The sequence below is a fragment of the Pleurodeles waltl genome, chromosome 4_2 (genome assembly GCF_031143425.1).
Source record: "Pleurodeles waltl isolate 20211129_DDA chromosome 4_2, aPleWal1.hap1.20221129, whole genome shotgun sequence".
Taxonomy (NCBI): Eukaryota; Metazoa; Chordata; class Amphibia; order Caudata; family Salamandridae; genus Pleurodeles; species Pleurodeles waltl.
The window spans coordinates 339,989,138-340,005,401 of NC_090443.1; the positions used below are offsets into that span (position 1 = coordinate 339,989,138).

The 16,264-nt window shown below is 48.2% G+C and overlaps 1 protein-coding gene across 2 annotated transcripts in view; it reads left to right on the forward strand.

Annotated features, from left to right (window-relative positions):
* Window positions 1-7,812: 7,812 nt before the first annotated feature.
* TRIOBP (TRIO and F-actin binding protein) overlaps window positions 7,813-16,264 on the forward strand; it is an 82,864-nt gene continuing 74,412 nt past the window's right edge. Inside the window, exon 1 of one of the 2 annotated variants that reach the window (XM_069231383.1) lies at window positions 7,813-8,101. In XM_069231383.1, coding sequence (XP_069087484.1) covers window positions 8,096-8,101 — 6 coding nt within the window. In that variant the 5' untranslated portion in view covers window positions 7,813-8,095. The remainder of the gene's footprint in view (window positions 8,102-16,264) is intronic. The other variant, XM_069231382.1, reaches the window with a different exon arrangement.

Genomic DNA, 16,264 nt, shown 5'->3' on the forward strand with positions numbered 1-16,264 from the left:
ATGGGCCCGCTGGGTGGGTGCTGTGCTGGTGTTTCCTGAGGGGGGAGGCTCTGTGGTGTCTTGTGCCAGTGTGAGGGGAACCTACTGTCCCGAGGTCCCAGATGGGCCGGGCTGGTCATCTAGATCCAGTTGGACAGAGCTGCTGTCAACACTGTGGGCCTCTTCTGTGGGGGGGTGGACATGTCTGGAACCTCCTGTCCGGTGACGTTGAGTAGAGGTCCTGCAGGGGAGTAGAGGCATGATTATTGCATCTGTATGTGCCATCGTGTGCAATGGGTGGGTGACCCTGTACCCCAGTCTTACATTCTTGTGTAGGACCTTGTGTGATAATTGTTTTGAAGTCTGTGTGGGTATCTGTAGTGGACATGCTTTGGTGATGGGTGTCCATGCTTTGTTGTTGCATGTAGGGCTTGGTGTTGGGATGGGTGGTTTGTGATAGTGGGACATATGTGAGGTGTTGAAGTGATGGAGGTGAGGGTGAGGGTAGGGGTATGTGATAGCATGCAGGTAGGGTGGGGGATATGGTATTTAAGAATTGGCTTACCAGAGTCCATTCTTCCAGCTACTTCTGCGAGGCCCTCAGGATGCAGTATAGCCAAGACCTGCTCCTCCCATGTTGTTAGTTATGGGGGAGGAGGTGGGGGTCCGCCGCCAGTCCTCTGAACTGCAATGTGGTGTCTTGAGACCACGGAACGCACCTTCCCCCGTAGGTTTTCCACCTCTTCCTGATGTCATCCCGTGTTCTTGGGTGCTGTCCCACTGCATTGACCCTGTCCACGATTCTGCGCCATAGCTCCATCTTCCTAGCTATGGAGGTGTGCTGCACCTGTGATCCAAATAGCTGTGGCTCTACCCAGATGATTTCCTCCACCATGACCCTGAGCTACTCCTCAAAAAACCTGGGGTGTCTTTGCGGTGCCATGGGGTGGTGTGGGTGATGTGTGAGGTGGTGTGTGTTGTGATGTGTGAGGGGATGGGTTTGTGTGTGTTGTGTGAGGTGCGTGGATGTTGTGTGAGTGATGGTGTTGAGTGCCTGTGGATGCTAGGTTCTTGAAGGTGGTGTCTCTCTCTGGCCTTCTGTCGCAATTCTGGTCGTAATGGTTTGTGGGTGATGGGGGTGTGTGTTTTATATTGTATTGGGTGTGTGGGAGTGGTGTGTGTATGTGTATCAGGTGTGGGTATTTCGATTTGTCCAATGTGGTTGTGTTTTGTAAGTGTGTGTGTATTTTGAGCGCAGCAGTGTGTACCGCCAATGGAATACCACGGTTGAAAGACCGCCGCGTGGATTCGTGGGTCGTGATAGTGTGAGCGTATTCCTGTTGGTGTGACGGTGGAGGTTTTCTTATTGCCAGTTTATTACTGACCTTTGGTGTGGCGGACTTGTGTGGGTGTCTAGATTTTGGCAGATTCCGAGCTGTGGGTTGTAATAGCTGTAGCGGAATTCCGCCGCTGCAGCGGTGTGTTGGCGGTCTTCTGCACGGCAGTAAGCGGGATTTACCGCCAATGTTGTAATGAGGGCCTAAATGTGTAACACACATAAACCCTACTAGCTATCATACTTAGGTGACGAACCCATCACCGCTAAGCTACACATCATTTCAGCATTCGGTACTTTACCTACGGAACTATGTATATTACTGGGAGTGCCCCTGTCACCACTGTGTGACAGTGGATCCCTGCTGCAGGTACATAAACACGCTAAGTTATGTGTGATGAACTGGCAAACAGAGTGTAAGCAGAATTTTTACTTCAGGCCTCAATATAACCACAATACTTTTGACTAGCTATTCCTCATTGAAATGTTGCTAAACGATTCTTTTCATCCAACATTTGACCTCTTTGTTTCTCCTGAGTTCTCCTCATCCAGCACGATCAGAGTAAGGAAACAGATGGGCAGGGGTTGCAGTTTTTCCGAAAGACACTATAAGTCTGGGAAAATGAAAAAGATCATGATGACTGAAAGTCTTTCAATGGAAATCAAATTGCCCCACCCATTCCCCACTAAAACACATCATTTTCCATCGATAAGTAGACCCTGAAGCCAATCCAAAGGAACAACCAGTCCCCACAGCCACCGGAACCGGAGGCAAAGGCAAGCCAGCACAAGGGGAAGGTAACAAACCCCATAATTTAGCCAAGGGCCACAACGACCAGGAGCCATTGAAGTGACATACTCAGAGAAGGGCCAGGGACAAAGACCTTCCAGAAAGGCTCAGAGAACAGGGCAGGGAACCATACCGCAAAAGAGCACCTGACCCCCAAAAGAACAGCTTCACCCCAGGGCCTGCCAACCAGCCAGACTGGAGCAATCCCCGCAGTAGCAAGGGTCCTAGGGAAGAAATCACAATTTCCAATGGAACAGCTGCCACCAACCCCACTCACCACAGCAGAGCAGCGAAAAATACAGAACACTCCACACTGACCTATATACAGGAGCGAGGCAAAGCTGCAGAGAAGAGTCCAGGTGACAAATCCAATGGCCCAGCAGGACCTGCCAGAAAACCTGAATCCACTGGAAAACCACAGCAGCAGTCAGCACTGCCAAGAGCACACCCCCTCGGTAAAACAACGCATGTCCTGTCAACCACCCGCAATACCTCAACGCCGTAGAGAAACATGCAAAAAAACAAACGAGTCCTGAAGCAGTGGAAAACCATCTGGAACCAGCGACTCACAGTTCTAATAAGGCTCCGAGCAATGTGCATCAAAGGCCACAGGGCGGGGCAGGTAAACCACAGGAGAGAAAGGATACCCAATATAATACTATACCCATATGGCTCCCCCGTGATCATCAATTGAACAGGCATGCGAGAAAGAGTCAACCAGAGGGTTGGAAAGGTTACACACAATCACACGGAAAGCACAAAAATGTCCCACCAATAATTCAAAACAAGCAAGGAGCAGAGAAAGCACAGCACTCCGGAGCAAAGGCTACCAAATCAGGCAGGACAAGAAAAATAGAGGGACTCAAAACATAACAACAGCCAGCCGAACCCTCGGGACCCTGCATACAACCCCCACTGTTCGAAGCAGGGCCAAAGCAACAGGCCATGACCCGCCACTACTATCCCGACATAAGGGGTGCATTTCTCCAATACTCAGAGGGACACAAGCCATACTATGGGGAAGTGGAACACCCTCTGAGCTGAAAGCAGGCGACCATATGAGCTGCCGAAAAGCAGGGAACTGAACCCAGACACATCGAGATAGGAACCCCCAAACTCCAGCACGAGGGACCGAGACCCAAACATGAGGCCATAGGCGAACACCTCCCCCCCCTCACCCCCCCTCCCATACCCCTACCAAGCCCCATCTGAATGCTACACAACCAACTAGGCATCAGAAATGAAGGAAACTGCCAATAACCACCAGCCAGACCAAGAAGTCAGTGTCGTAGTAGGCACTTGGTGGACGTGATGAGCTACAAACACTGCCAAGGAAAACCCTCATGAAGCACAGGAGACCCAAGCCGAGCAACAAGAAGGGCCAAACACAGTCCCCTCTGAGCCCACTGCAGGAATAGAAAAACGGGCTCAAACCCGTTCCTACTGTCCAAACCACCTCCAAAGCGTGCTGAGCCGCGCCAAGGCACCAACCTGGAAGTGCGGCCACAGCAGGACCGCTGGACTCCGTCACGGCGCCAGCAGGCCGCAATCCATACACAGCCACGCAAAAGAACAGGAACAGCAGCCAAGCCGGGAAACCGCCGCCTAGCGGGGATTCGACAACGAGGACCCCCAGGCCATGCAGTGAAAGGAGAGAGAAGGTAAGTCCATCGGGAGACAAAAAAAGAACAGGATGAGGAGGGGTGGGGTGTTTTTATTTAGAGGAGTAAGGGGTCTATTGGAGACAAGGAGCCTCAATGGTTAAGAAGGAAGGCAAGGGAGGGAAGGGAGGTAATGTCTTTAACCTTAGTCACACTACAGTTAAAACGAACAAAAGAAAAAATGCTATTTTTAATGATTTCTCATTACTGTCAGCCAAGACTGCCAAGCAAATATCTGTTCAAATTGACATGTAGGAGAGTTTTAAAACAGAAGAGAGCTTTCTAAAGAAGATTACACAGCTGCAGGAATTCATGCTCATGTTTTCATATGAACGTAATGATGTATCACATATGGGCACATATAACTGCAACACCCATCAGGCATTCAAGTATGAAAATGTATTGGTTCAGTATCTGCAGAAATATACCAGTAGCAACTTCATTTTTTTTACACCAACTAAAATAAATATGGGTAAGTGCAGATAAAATAAGCAAATAATAAATATGTATAAATACAAACAGGTCCAGGAAATAAATACCATAAAACTGGGAGCCTTACATATAAAGTCTAGAGAAGAAAGGAACTTCAAGCGACCTGACATAGACATGCATCTTGGCACGGGTCCTAATTATCAGACTACTTGCTCTATGACATCACATGACTGGACAAACACTGTCATAACATGCTGACTACTACATTATCCTACTGGAACTGAGAATGTCATGTCCAAGTGACACGATACCAGCACTAGACACATTAAACCAATGAGTTATTACAGCCCCACTAGGGGCATACTGGCTGCAAATTGATCTCTGCAGCATGCATATTAACCCACTCAACTATCACACTAGGGTTGCAACCTATAAATCACACTAGAGTTGCAACCGATCAACTTCAGGTGGCATTTGACCACTGCTGTGCACACACTCAGGGCTTCTAAGTGGGCTGGGTTTCTCTGAACTGCAACTCCCTCGCCACCTTCTTTCATCGAAAGATCACCGACCTACACGACAGCTTCGGACCACAGATCCCGCCGACCACCACGGAACTCACAGCCCCAACCATCACCCTCAACGCCTGGACACCCATCAGCGCTGAAGAGACCAGAACTACCATGAACAACATCCACTCCGGTGCCCCCTCGGATCCATGCCCACACTACATCTTCAACAAAGCCGACGCCAACATCGCCCCCTATCTCCAGAGCATCATCAACAGCTCGTTTGCATCTGCCACCTTCCCCGAGAGCTGGAAACACACGGAAGTCAACGCTCTCCTGAAGAAACCTACGGCGGACCCCAACGACCTGAAGAACTTCCGCCCCATCTCGCTCCTCCCCTTCCCGGCCAAAGTCATCGAGAAGGCCGTCAACAAGCAACTGACCAACTTCTTCGAAGACAACAACCTGCTCGACCCCTCCCAGTCCGGCTTTTGGGCCAACCACAGCACGGAAACCACCCTCATCGCAGTCACCGACGACATCCGAACCCTACTGGACAACGGAGAAACAACCGCCCTCATCCTTCTCGACCTCTCGGCTGCCTTCGACACCGTCTACCACCGCACCCTAACAAACCGCCTCCGCTCCACCGGTATCCAAGGACAGGCCCTGGACTGGATCACCTCTTTTCTCTCGGACTGATCCCAAAGAGTCTACCTCCCACCTTTCCGCTCGGAACCCACCAAAATCATCTGCGGCGTCCCACAAGGCTCCTCGCTCAGCCCCACTCTCTTCAATGTCTACATGAGCCCCCTCGCCGACATTGCTCGCAAACACAACATCAACATCATCTCCTACGCCGACGACACCCAGCTGATACTCTCCCTCACCAAAGACCCAGCCACCGCCAAAGCCAACCTGCAGGATGGAATGAAAGACGTCGCAGAATGGATGAAACTCAGCCGCCTGAAGCTGAACTCAGACAAGACGGAATTCCTCATCCTCGGAAACTCCCCGTCCGCCTGGGACGAATCCTGGTGGCCCACTGCCCTGGGTACCGCACCGACCCCTTCAGACCACGCACGCAACCTCGGATTCATCCTGGACCCCCTTCTCACCATGACCAAGCAAGTCAACGCTGTCTCGTCTTCTTGCTTCCACACACTTCGCATGCTCCGAAAGATCTTCCGCTGGATCCCAGCCGACACCAGAAAAACTGTGACCCACGCTCTCGTCACAAGTCTCCTGGACGACGAAAACACCCTATATGCAGGAACCACCGCAAAACTTCTGAAACGTCTTCAGCGCATACAAAACGCCTCTGCACGCCTCATCCTCGACGTACCCCGCCACAGCCACATCTCCGCCCACCTGAAACACCTGCACTGGCTACCCGTCAACAAAAGGATCACCTTCAGGCTCCTCACCCACACACACAAAGCCCTCCAAAACAAAGGCCCCGAATACCTCAACCGTCGCCTCACCTTCTACACGCCCACCCGTCAACTTCGCTCCACCAGCCCCGCTCTTGCCACCGTCCCTCGCATCCGCCGAACCAACGCTGGAGGGAAATCCTTCTCCTACCTGGCAGCCAAGACGTGGAATTCCCTCCCTGCCCACCTCAGGACCACCCAGGACCACCTCGCCTTCCGGAGGCGTCTCAAGACCTGGCTCTTCGAGCAGCAGTGACCCCCCCCCCCCAGCACCTTGAGACCCTCACGGGTGAGTAGGGCGCTTTATAAATACCTTGATTGATTGATTGAGTCTTAAACCTGGTAGTATTTTACAACGGCATTGAAACGGGTCCCTATTGGGCCCTATATTCATGTCCTTAACTTTACTGGCAAAACACACTGACAATTAATGTAATAAATATTCAAGTAATTCATGTCAGTGATTTAGTTCCTGTTTACATTTCACATGTTTTATTGAATCTTGCACTCCATTAGAGTGTTAGCCATTCCCTAAATATTGTGGTTTCGTATGATTATTGTTTTTTTGGTGCAGCAATTACTCTTGGACAGAGCATGCTTTGAACTCAGTCGCTTCTGGGTGTTTATAACGGCCACTATTGAGAGCTATAGCACTGAGTCGCCACTATTCAGAGCCGTGGTGCTGCGGCTGAAGGTAATGCATGTTTCTCGCAGCACCTGCCAGTGGGTCAAAAAGGTGTTCAGAATACATGGTCATCCAATGATTGGCCTCTCTTCAAAGTGCACACAGACAACCATTGATAAAACCAACAGTCCAGGCTGGTTTTAGGTGTATGTCAGTTGTTATATATCTGGATGCAGTAACAGAAAGCTCAGAGAGACAACGAAATGACGTTTGGTAAACGGATTATGGGACCAAGGGAAATTTTGTTTACATATTTAAGACAAGTATTTAACTACATAGGCTACGCACTTTTTAGAGACTACACACTTATTTTCATCCCACTTAAAGCCCTGCACACTCTACCCAACTGAGCTATCATACTGGGGATGGAACATACTATCACCAGGTGACACATGATTAATTGCAGCAGGTACAGCAATCCGCTGAGCGATGACACTGGACTTGTAACACACACAAGCTGCACTTGTGCTAGAATATCCCACTGAGCTGTCATAAATGGTTTGGAACTTTGCCTCAAATTGCGCGATAATTTTTCCACCTCCCTAATTTACTACTGTGTTCCTTGATAGGAGGTCTGCTGGTTGGGTGGAAAAAGGGCACCATTAAGGAGGGGCTAGTAAGAGAGATTGACACCTGCCCTTCAGACTTCTCCCCTCCCCCACCCACCTTGTTTGTTCTGCAGGGCAGGGAGTCACCTGTGTACATTCCTAGGGTGGTCCTCCCAGACTAACCGGGCGGTCCTTCGAAAACCACGTCCTCCTCCCATTGGCTGCCAGTCGCATCGCTGCGCTCTGCTCCCTTTACCTTCCGCCCTTTCCGCTGCGGCTTCCTCGCATTGGCTGCCTGCCCCTACCCCCTCCCATTATCTCCCGCATTTCCCGCCCTGTCCTCTTCCCATTGGCTGCGTCGCCCCAGCACGCTTCTCTCCTATTGGCTGCCAGGGCCCTCACCCATTTTGCGGTGATTTTCCTGCTTTTTTCATTTCCTTCCCCGGCCCACCTCGCGGTTCCCATTGGCAGTTCGGCCCCTCCCAGGAAGTTCAAAAAAGCAAAAGCAAAAAAAAGGCCGAAAGTAGGAGGGTGGAGGAAAAAGTGTAGTTTTTAGGCCTAAAATTATTTTAGAAACGAAGGGGGATTATAGTGTGTGACAGGCTTCCCATGTTGTTTTCTCCCGCCCCTTCGGATTATTATCTTACTTTATTCGCCCTGTGAAGTTGGCGGAGGAAAGAGGAGCCTGGAGAGGGACAGACGGGGGCGCCCCCACCCCCGCCATGACGGTAAGTCAATGCCTCTCTCATTTATTTTCTCTTGTGAGAGCACCACTCTGCCAGTCCCAAATAAACCAATTAAAAAACGGCCTGTTGTTTTGTTGGTCTATCCGGTCTTCCTCCTCCAGGCGCAGTACACCGATCTCACGTGGTCTCCAGATTTACGCCCAGCCCTGTCGACCCTGACCCTTTGCTTCTGAGCCCCGAGTTTGAGTTGGTTATGTTCAAGAAAAATCAGCTCGCGCTACTAACGTTATTAGTGTTCGAATAGTCACCACATCAGACAAGACTACTTTAGCGGCCACCCTATTCAAGATAATTAGCAGCCGTCACATCATTAAGTCAAGCGGGACTGCCAGCAGTAATGTAAAAAAAAAATTGAAAGTCTGGAAAGCCACTACATGGGAAATACACAACGGCCGTAGCTGCAATTCTTCTGGTACCAATTTATTTGTAGCCCCCCAATTCCGCATAACTTATTCCTTAGCTCTCACATTTAAACCTATTTTGGAAATGTTGCCATGTTTCTCAAACATCAGCTTCTGAGTTCTGAAAATACACACATTTTCCTCAGATACTTATCCAAGTTTGGTATACATTTTTTTTTCCAATTAAGAAAAAGCTTCTAATTTTTACAGGTATCTGGAGAGCGGTTAGTAGATCTCGAGATGATTTTTGCTTGGCAGTCTTGACTATCAAGTTCGTTTTTTCGTGGTTCTTGTATGGTCTGTTCAGGCGCTCCAGTGACAGGTGGCTAGATAAATGGTTTATGTGGATTACTTTCTGCAGTGTTAAGGTAGCTGTGCTTTATATCCAGGGCCACTGTGCAAAACAGATAAATAATGCAGCAAGAAAAAGCAATTTATGCTACACCTTTTTACAACAAAATCTGCTCTACAGAACCGCGGAGCATATGGAAATAGGGAAATATTTTATATACAAATGACTCCTAGAATGTACTTTAGCACTGAGCACGTGAACTCCAAAGAACCGCAAGATATTTGTGATTCTTTTGATGTCGGAGCCCTAGTTGGAATAAATCCCCCTTTGTAGATACTGTCAGTAATGTGAATAATAATTTCCATTTGTTGGTTTTGAAATACAGTCAAGATAGGTAATAGTTCTGCCCACCCTGTGTGAATTACATTTAAAATGTAACAGTTCTTATTTCTGCAGACCCTTCCGCCAGTACATTAAGTGGAGATGCTCACAGTACGTGGTCAACATTTGCACCTCTTGCACTAGCCAAATAAAGCAATTAGCAGTTGAAACGCAACAGATTAACTTTTGTGAAGTGGCCGCCGTGGCATTGTTTTGTTCACTTATGATTCGCTGGAGCTAAAAAACATTTTTTATTATGTGCCAACTATGAAGCATATGATGGAATATGTGGCATGTTCATGGCGTGCAACCGCATTTGTGCAGTAGCCCTGCCTGTATCCACTTTGGCTTCTGATCCTAGGCATTGTATATAAAAGGCTTTCATTTTTGTGTTTTGAGAGGTGCTGTATCTAACCTCGCGTATCTTGAACATTTATACAGCGAGACACTGTAAAATGCTTGGGTGCCTCTTGAAAGGTGGTGTCTAAAGGGTTTTGGTACAGCCTGTAGAAAATACACTGCCTGTGGTATATTTTTGGTGCAGTTAGTAAGAAATGTGATGGCCAAAGTCACGTCGTACTCGTATGAAAATGTGGCGTTTACAAAGTGCCTTACGTATAACTTGTAAGAAGGGCACATATATGTAAGGTGCATCGGTTCAGTTTACACGGCGTGGTGTTTAACAAAAGTGATTTAAGTACAATTTCTTTTAAATATACTATGTATAACTACACTTAGCCCAGACGCTTTCCGTAAAATGTTTTGGTACACTCTGTATTTAAGGTGCTATCTAGAAAAAGTGCTTCAGTTGCACTTTCGATGAAATGTGCTGTCGAATGCTTTAGTTACAATTTACGTGGAATGCGCTGAGTTGGCTAAGTGCTCTAAGTACGGTTCGTATGAAGGGTATTGTCATTAACGTGCGTCTGTGCTCTTCCTATGGAAGCAAGGTGCTAGTAAAGGGTTTAAGAACGGTTTTGAGTGGCGCGGTGTACATGAGATCCCGACTACCCTCAAGTGGTTTCACGTCCTTCCGCAGATAATTTTGTTGTTTTACTCACACTGATGTGTGTGCACTGTAAATCTCTCACACTCCCTGCCCTGCCACAGGAAGGAAGCCCGGGTGAGACACTGTCACCAGAAGGTCACTGGGGGAAGGGATGTTACTTGTGAAGGTGGTTAGACCCTGCCCCCCCACCCCCCCCCCCCCCCCTTCTTTTCACTTCCTTGTTTATATTTATACTGTAGTGGACTGAAATGCTTGAGGCCTGAGGTGCCAGCAGGAATGTCACCACCCCTTCCTGCAGTCCCTCGAAGCCACCATGCATCCGTCTCTCCTCGTGGCCCATCAGACATCAAGGGTGTCCTACGTTAGTTGATGAGGGACGCGGCCATGTCCATGGTCGGACTGGGAGAAAAAAATTGCCCGGGCCCCTTAATAAAAGCGCCTCCCATTAATGAATTAGGAAGCTAAAAAAATTGGTCCATGTTTGCAAAGTCGAGCAGTACTGAACTTGTAAAGACACGCTGTTGTGTTTTGTAAGGTATGGAAGCCCGCATGTGTTTGAGTTTGCTGCAGGCAGTGTTTAGTATCGGGGAAATTAGCAGTAAAAAGTGGCCCAGCAGACCATAAACGGGCACACCAGCAGCCACAAACCTGGCCCACACATTGACTGGTCAGACCGGAACATCAAGCGCTGCCTGATTGCCCTATAGACCAGTCCGACCCTGGCCATGTCAGATTTTCAGACTGACTAATGCGTATGTGAGGAGTTCTATTCAAATTCATGTTAGGCAAACGGGGAGGGGCAGCGTTCGTTGCTGAGTTGAGGCTTCACCCACCTTTGCCAGCTGTGTCCCAGGAAGGTACATAAACACATTCTCACTTCAAGCCGCGACAAAACAAGGGCTCCTTGTGCTCCACTTGGCATCTTACATGCAGGTTTTGTCAGGCTTGCATTTTAGTAAAGGAAACCAGCATTGGCAATGCCAATAGGTCTCATTTGCGAGAGTTAGAGCCATTGGCATTGTAAATAATAATGTCTCTTACCCATGTGTTTTGTTTTGGACTGGATGTCTGGGGTGAAGGGCAAAAAAACAAGTTCAGGGAGCGGGGGAGTCCCAACACAACAACAGAGTGAAGACACGGGGCAAGCACAAAGAACGGGCAAAGAAGGAGGTGCGAGGAGGAGGGCCAACTGGCATGCAAGGACACAGGAGGGGGCATAGGGAAAGCACAAACTATAGGGGAGCAAGCAACTATTGAGCAAGCTGCATCAATCACGACAGAAGAAGAAAATTGATACAGGTGCTCTTTTTCCCTTTATATTTTCTACTAAGTTGAAAAATGGTTCGCTGCATTGACATCTACTGCTCAGGGCCACTGGAATGAGATTCTGGAATGAGATTCTGCGGCTGCAGCGATTTTCGCATAATTGTGGATTTGCCACGCAATCAATCTGCTGCATAACTTGCATATTAAAAAAAATCAAATTCTAGCTCAAACGGATCAAAAGTTACAAAAAATATGGCGTCTTAGGCTCCTGCACACTGGAGCGCTTTTCGCAAAGGTTGACTGGCCAGTTTTAAGTTGCTTATTGATGAATTTAGGTGTTAAATTGTGGAGGGGAGAGGGGGGGCCTTGTTGGCACAAGCAAGTCGCACATGAAGGGTATGTGTAACTTTCTCCTTGGTGGAGAAGTGCCTTAAGGGCAGGGGTACAATTTATAGCACATCAAAGACAGCTGGTGCCCACTTGAGCAGGTCTGTTGCACAAGGCAGAGATATGAACAAAGGGACTAGTCTGGCATCCCTCTACATATGTGAACATGTAAGGCCTCAAAGTCCAGCTCAATAGAGCAGCGCAAGCATGCCAGGCTTCAAGGCCCTTCTCGGCGCGGAGCAATTTTTGACATTCAACGTTTTGAACAGAAGAGTGCACGAGGGTGCACCTTTTAGTGAATGAGAGCTCCCTACAAAAAAAGTAAGAGACTGGAGGTGCAGTGTGGGATGATGGAGAATATTTATTCGCCCAATAGAGAGTTAGTTTGTGGGTCAATCTCCCAGCAGACATGGCGGAGGCACGCTCTGTAAATCAGTTTACGCAAGGGCAGCAGGGGTGAAGCTGGTGACCTTGTGCTTAGCAGTGCAGCCGGAGATGGGCAGAGGGAGCCAGGGGCCTCTGTCTTCTGCCAAAGCCCCGGCTTCTCTTGCCCAGTGCAACCTCTCGCGAAAGAGTGAAGACAACCAAATCATATACTTAGGTGCACGTTTCCTGTGCCAAAGGATGACGTCACTCTGAGCGCAGATGATCTGTAGCTTCTGAGTCACATAGCGTCACACAAACACACATACATAAATACAAAGATACAGGGTTGTTCACAAAGCATGCAGAAACGGAACACACCAGAAACACTGTCATACACACACCTACATATACATAGACACTTACTTATACATAGACACTTGCATAGACTAGGAGACATGCACACAGCAGAAGCTCAAACATATACAGACCAGCATGCACAGACACTCCTAGCAGGACACCTTCATGCCTGTCTGAGTGGACAGTTAAGGGGCAGAAACACCGTCCTGGGGCCAGGCAGTCACCCTCATTTACAGAAAAAAATCTAGCTATCGGATGTCGCAATAGCAACAGTCCTGTTTTCCTGAGAGCTCTGTCCGTTGCCAATGAGGGAGACAGCGACGTCAGCTAAACATACAGATACATCAAAGGGGCACAGTTTTGATGCAGGGTTCTCTTGTCATACCACTGGGGGTAGAATAAGCAAGAGTTGGATTAGGAGACAGCCCGGCAGTAGGATTAATGTACTTTTGTCTTATTTGTTAACACATGACAGCATGGCATGAGCATGAATTTATGCTTAAATTATGCACTGTGTATGCATAATATAGTTCTCTAATACTGCCAGAGTTGAACAAGTTTAACAATTGGCTATGAGTTATTCTCAGATATGCCCCTCTATGTGACAAAAGTGAGCCTGAAGCAGACTATTTGGCCTGTTGATTTGATGTATGTGTCACATATAGTATTTAAATAATGTTTTGAATTCTTCTAATAGTAATAAACATATTAATAGTGTGTATTGTATTGAAACACTAAAATCTTGGGGCCCTCTCCCCACCTTAGCAGGCGGTGATGAGTGAGGAAACTCTCACAGCAAAGTACAACATTTTTGCACTCTCCTCAATCGAGGCAAAACTGCAGGCCTTAACCTACTGGACCTCTCTGCAGCCTTCAACATCGTCTCCCACCACACCCTCTGCACTAGGCTGCATGATGCTAGCATCTGCAGCAAAGCCTTAGGATGGATCCGCTCCTTCCTCACCGGCAGCATCCAGAGAGTCGGGCTCCCACTGGTCACTTCACGACCGACAGAGATCAGCTGCGGAGTTCATCAGGGCTCCTCCCTGAGCCCCACCCTCTTTGACATCTACATATACCTGCTAGCTAACATCGTCCGAAACCACGTGCTCAACATTGTTTCCTACACAATGACGCCCATCTGATCCTCTCCCTCACCGACAAGCCTACACCTGCAAAAATCAACTTTCACAACAGAATGAGAGCAGTCCCCGCCGGGATGAAGGACAGCTGCCTGAAACTCGACTCCAACAAGACTGAGGTCCTCATCCTGGGACCACTCCTGGTGGCTTCCAGCACACAGCACCTCACCCCCCCACACCCACTGACCATGAACCGTCAAGTCAATGCTGTCACATTCTCATGGTTCCACACACTACGCCTGCTCCAAAAGATATTCAAATTGAACCCAATCGAATCCAGGAGAACAGTCACCCAGGCGCTTGTCATCGGCAAACTAGACTACAGCAACGCACTCTAGGCAGCACTACCCAAGCTGGAGAGGATCCAGAACGCCTAGGCCAAACTCATCCTGGACATCCACCATGCAGCCCCATTTCAGGTCACCTGAGAGACCTTCACTAGCTCCCAATTAACAAAATAATCACTTTAAAGCTCCTCACCCATGTGTACAAGGCCCTCCACAACATCAGACCTGCATACTTAAACCGCCGCTTGACCTTCCACATGCTCACCAGACGCCTCCAGTCTACACCACTGGCTCTTGCCACAGATATACAAGAACTCAGCTGGTGGAAGATCCTTTTCTTACCTCGCCACAAAGACCTGGAACGCTGTTCCGCTACACCTCAGGCATTCAACCTCACTACCTCAATTCAAGAAGAACCTCAAAACTTGGCAGTTCGACTGATCTACTACCCGCCAGCACCTTGAGACCCTCACGGGTGATTAGCCTCAATTTACAAATACCTGATTGCTTGAAACGTGGCAGTCTTTTGTGAGATTAGCAAAAAAGAGTGAAACAATTTGTTATAGCTTATCTCGTTTGAAAGGGACAAGTTAGACGGTGAAGTATTCACGGTTCCATGTCATAAAGACAGAACAGGAATAGATGCTGACAAATTCAATCTTCATTTATAAAGACTGTCAGGGAGTAAATACGCTGACTAGAAAGGCACCCAGAAATTTACACATGAATAATATAACATAATATCCTCACCAGGATACACACCTTTAGGCAACTAAAGCAGCTGAAACAAAACTACAGGATGTGTGTAGGAGGGTGGCAGACCTGCCACCTCTAACCAAATATTCACCATGTAAGGCAGGTGCGAGGCCCCTTAGGGGTCTGAGCTTTGTTCCCAGAAGTACCTACAAGGCACTTTGCCCCAGCCCTGCCCCCAAACTGTCACGGTGTAGGTACTCCTCAGACTCGGTGTGATGCAAACAAGGTCCACCTCCTGACACCACCAAGTCACTGATAAAAAAAACCACAGTGCATTGGAGTAATCAAGCGAGGGAAGGAAGGGGAAGGATCAGCAGGGACGGGATAACTGTAAAGAAAAATACACAGTGTTAATTATCACATTGTCTGTCTATTCTCATAAGGTCTCACTAAAACCAAAACAACCTGGACTGCCCATAACTCATAAGGGCAGAACTAGTCCAAAGCCTGACTATGTTCCATCAGCATCACCAATGGATGCCCCAAGCCACCTACGGCCACTAATAATCACCTAAGGGTCTCACCGCCCTTCCTCCTAAACAATACTACAGAACGTATAACGAAACGAACATGAGGAGAAAGAATAAGGTGAAGAAAATCTATTTTGTACTTCTTCCTATGATTCAGTTAACCCACTAAGCCTTTCGTTAATGTCACGTATATTTGAAGAAGTACTTCGTTCATATCTCAGTGAATGTTGACAAGAATTATTTGTCCCGGCTGTTTGGAATCCTGCAAACAGTAAATCTCATTCTGAATCGCCGCCAACAAAAAGCCAAAAGATTATGTCTCATAAGATCGCCGTTCCTTTATTATGGTACCTCAAAAGTAAAGTGCTCCAATTTATGACAGTCACCCCCAACCTGGCCGTAAGGAATGCAGGAATAAAGAAAGACGATAGCCTCCGGCAAGTAGCAAGCTTGCCGCTTACCACCTTCTTAGTACTCGGAATTCGAAAGGAGGAGCAGCTCGGAACTCCTTCTACCGGTAAAAGGTCAGTTTCCAGGAGGGGGCCATGCTGAATCTCATTCCTCTTTTCGGGCCGCCGATGAATTCCCCCCTGGGGAACGCCGTCCGCTCCTACTTCGTTGAGGCTCTGACCTGCCTCATTAGCACAAATAACGCACACCCTTTCCAGGGTGCGCCGACTTTTACGCGATCTCTACCGCGCTGGGCTTCATGGGAAGTGTAGTCCTTAATGACTACAATCTCCCGATCGGCCCTGTAGGCGCCGGCTAGCACCTGACACAAACCCCCCTCCAAAGAAAAAATAACAAGCCTTGCCCCTCCCCGGGCTAGAGAAAGGAATGTTGAGGGCTCCGCAGCCCTGAGACCTCACGTTAACATCATCCTGGGTGCCATAACATCTACCCTTTAACGTGGTAGCTTTGACACCAATAGGCACGTTATAGCAGTGCATTAAGATATATTTATTTAAAGTGTTCTCTCCCAGTGCCTTCCAAAAATAAAATGCTGATACATTCTGAGCTGAAAAAACAAT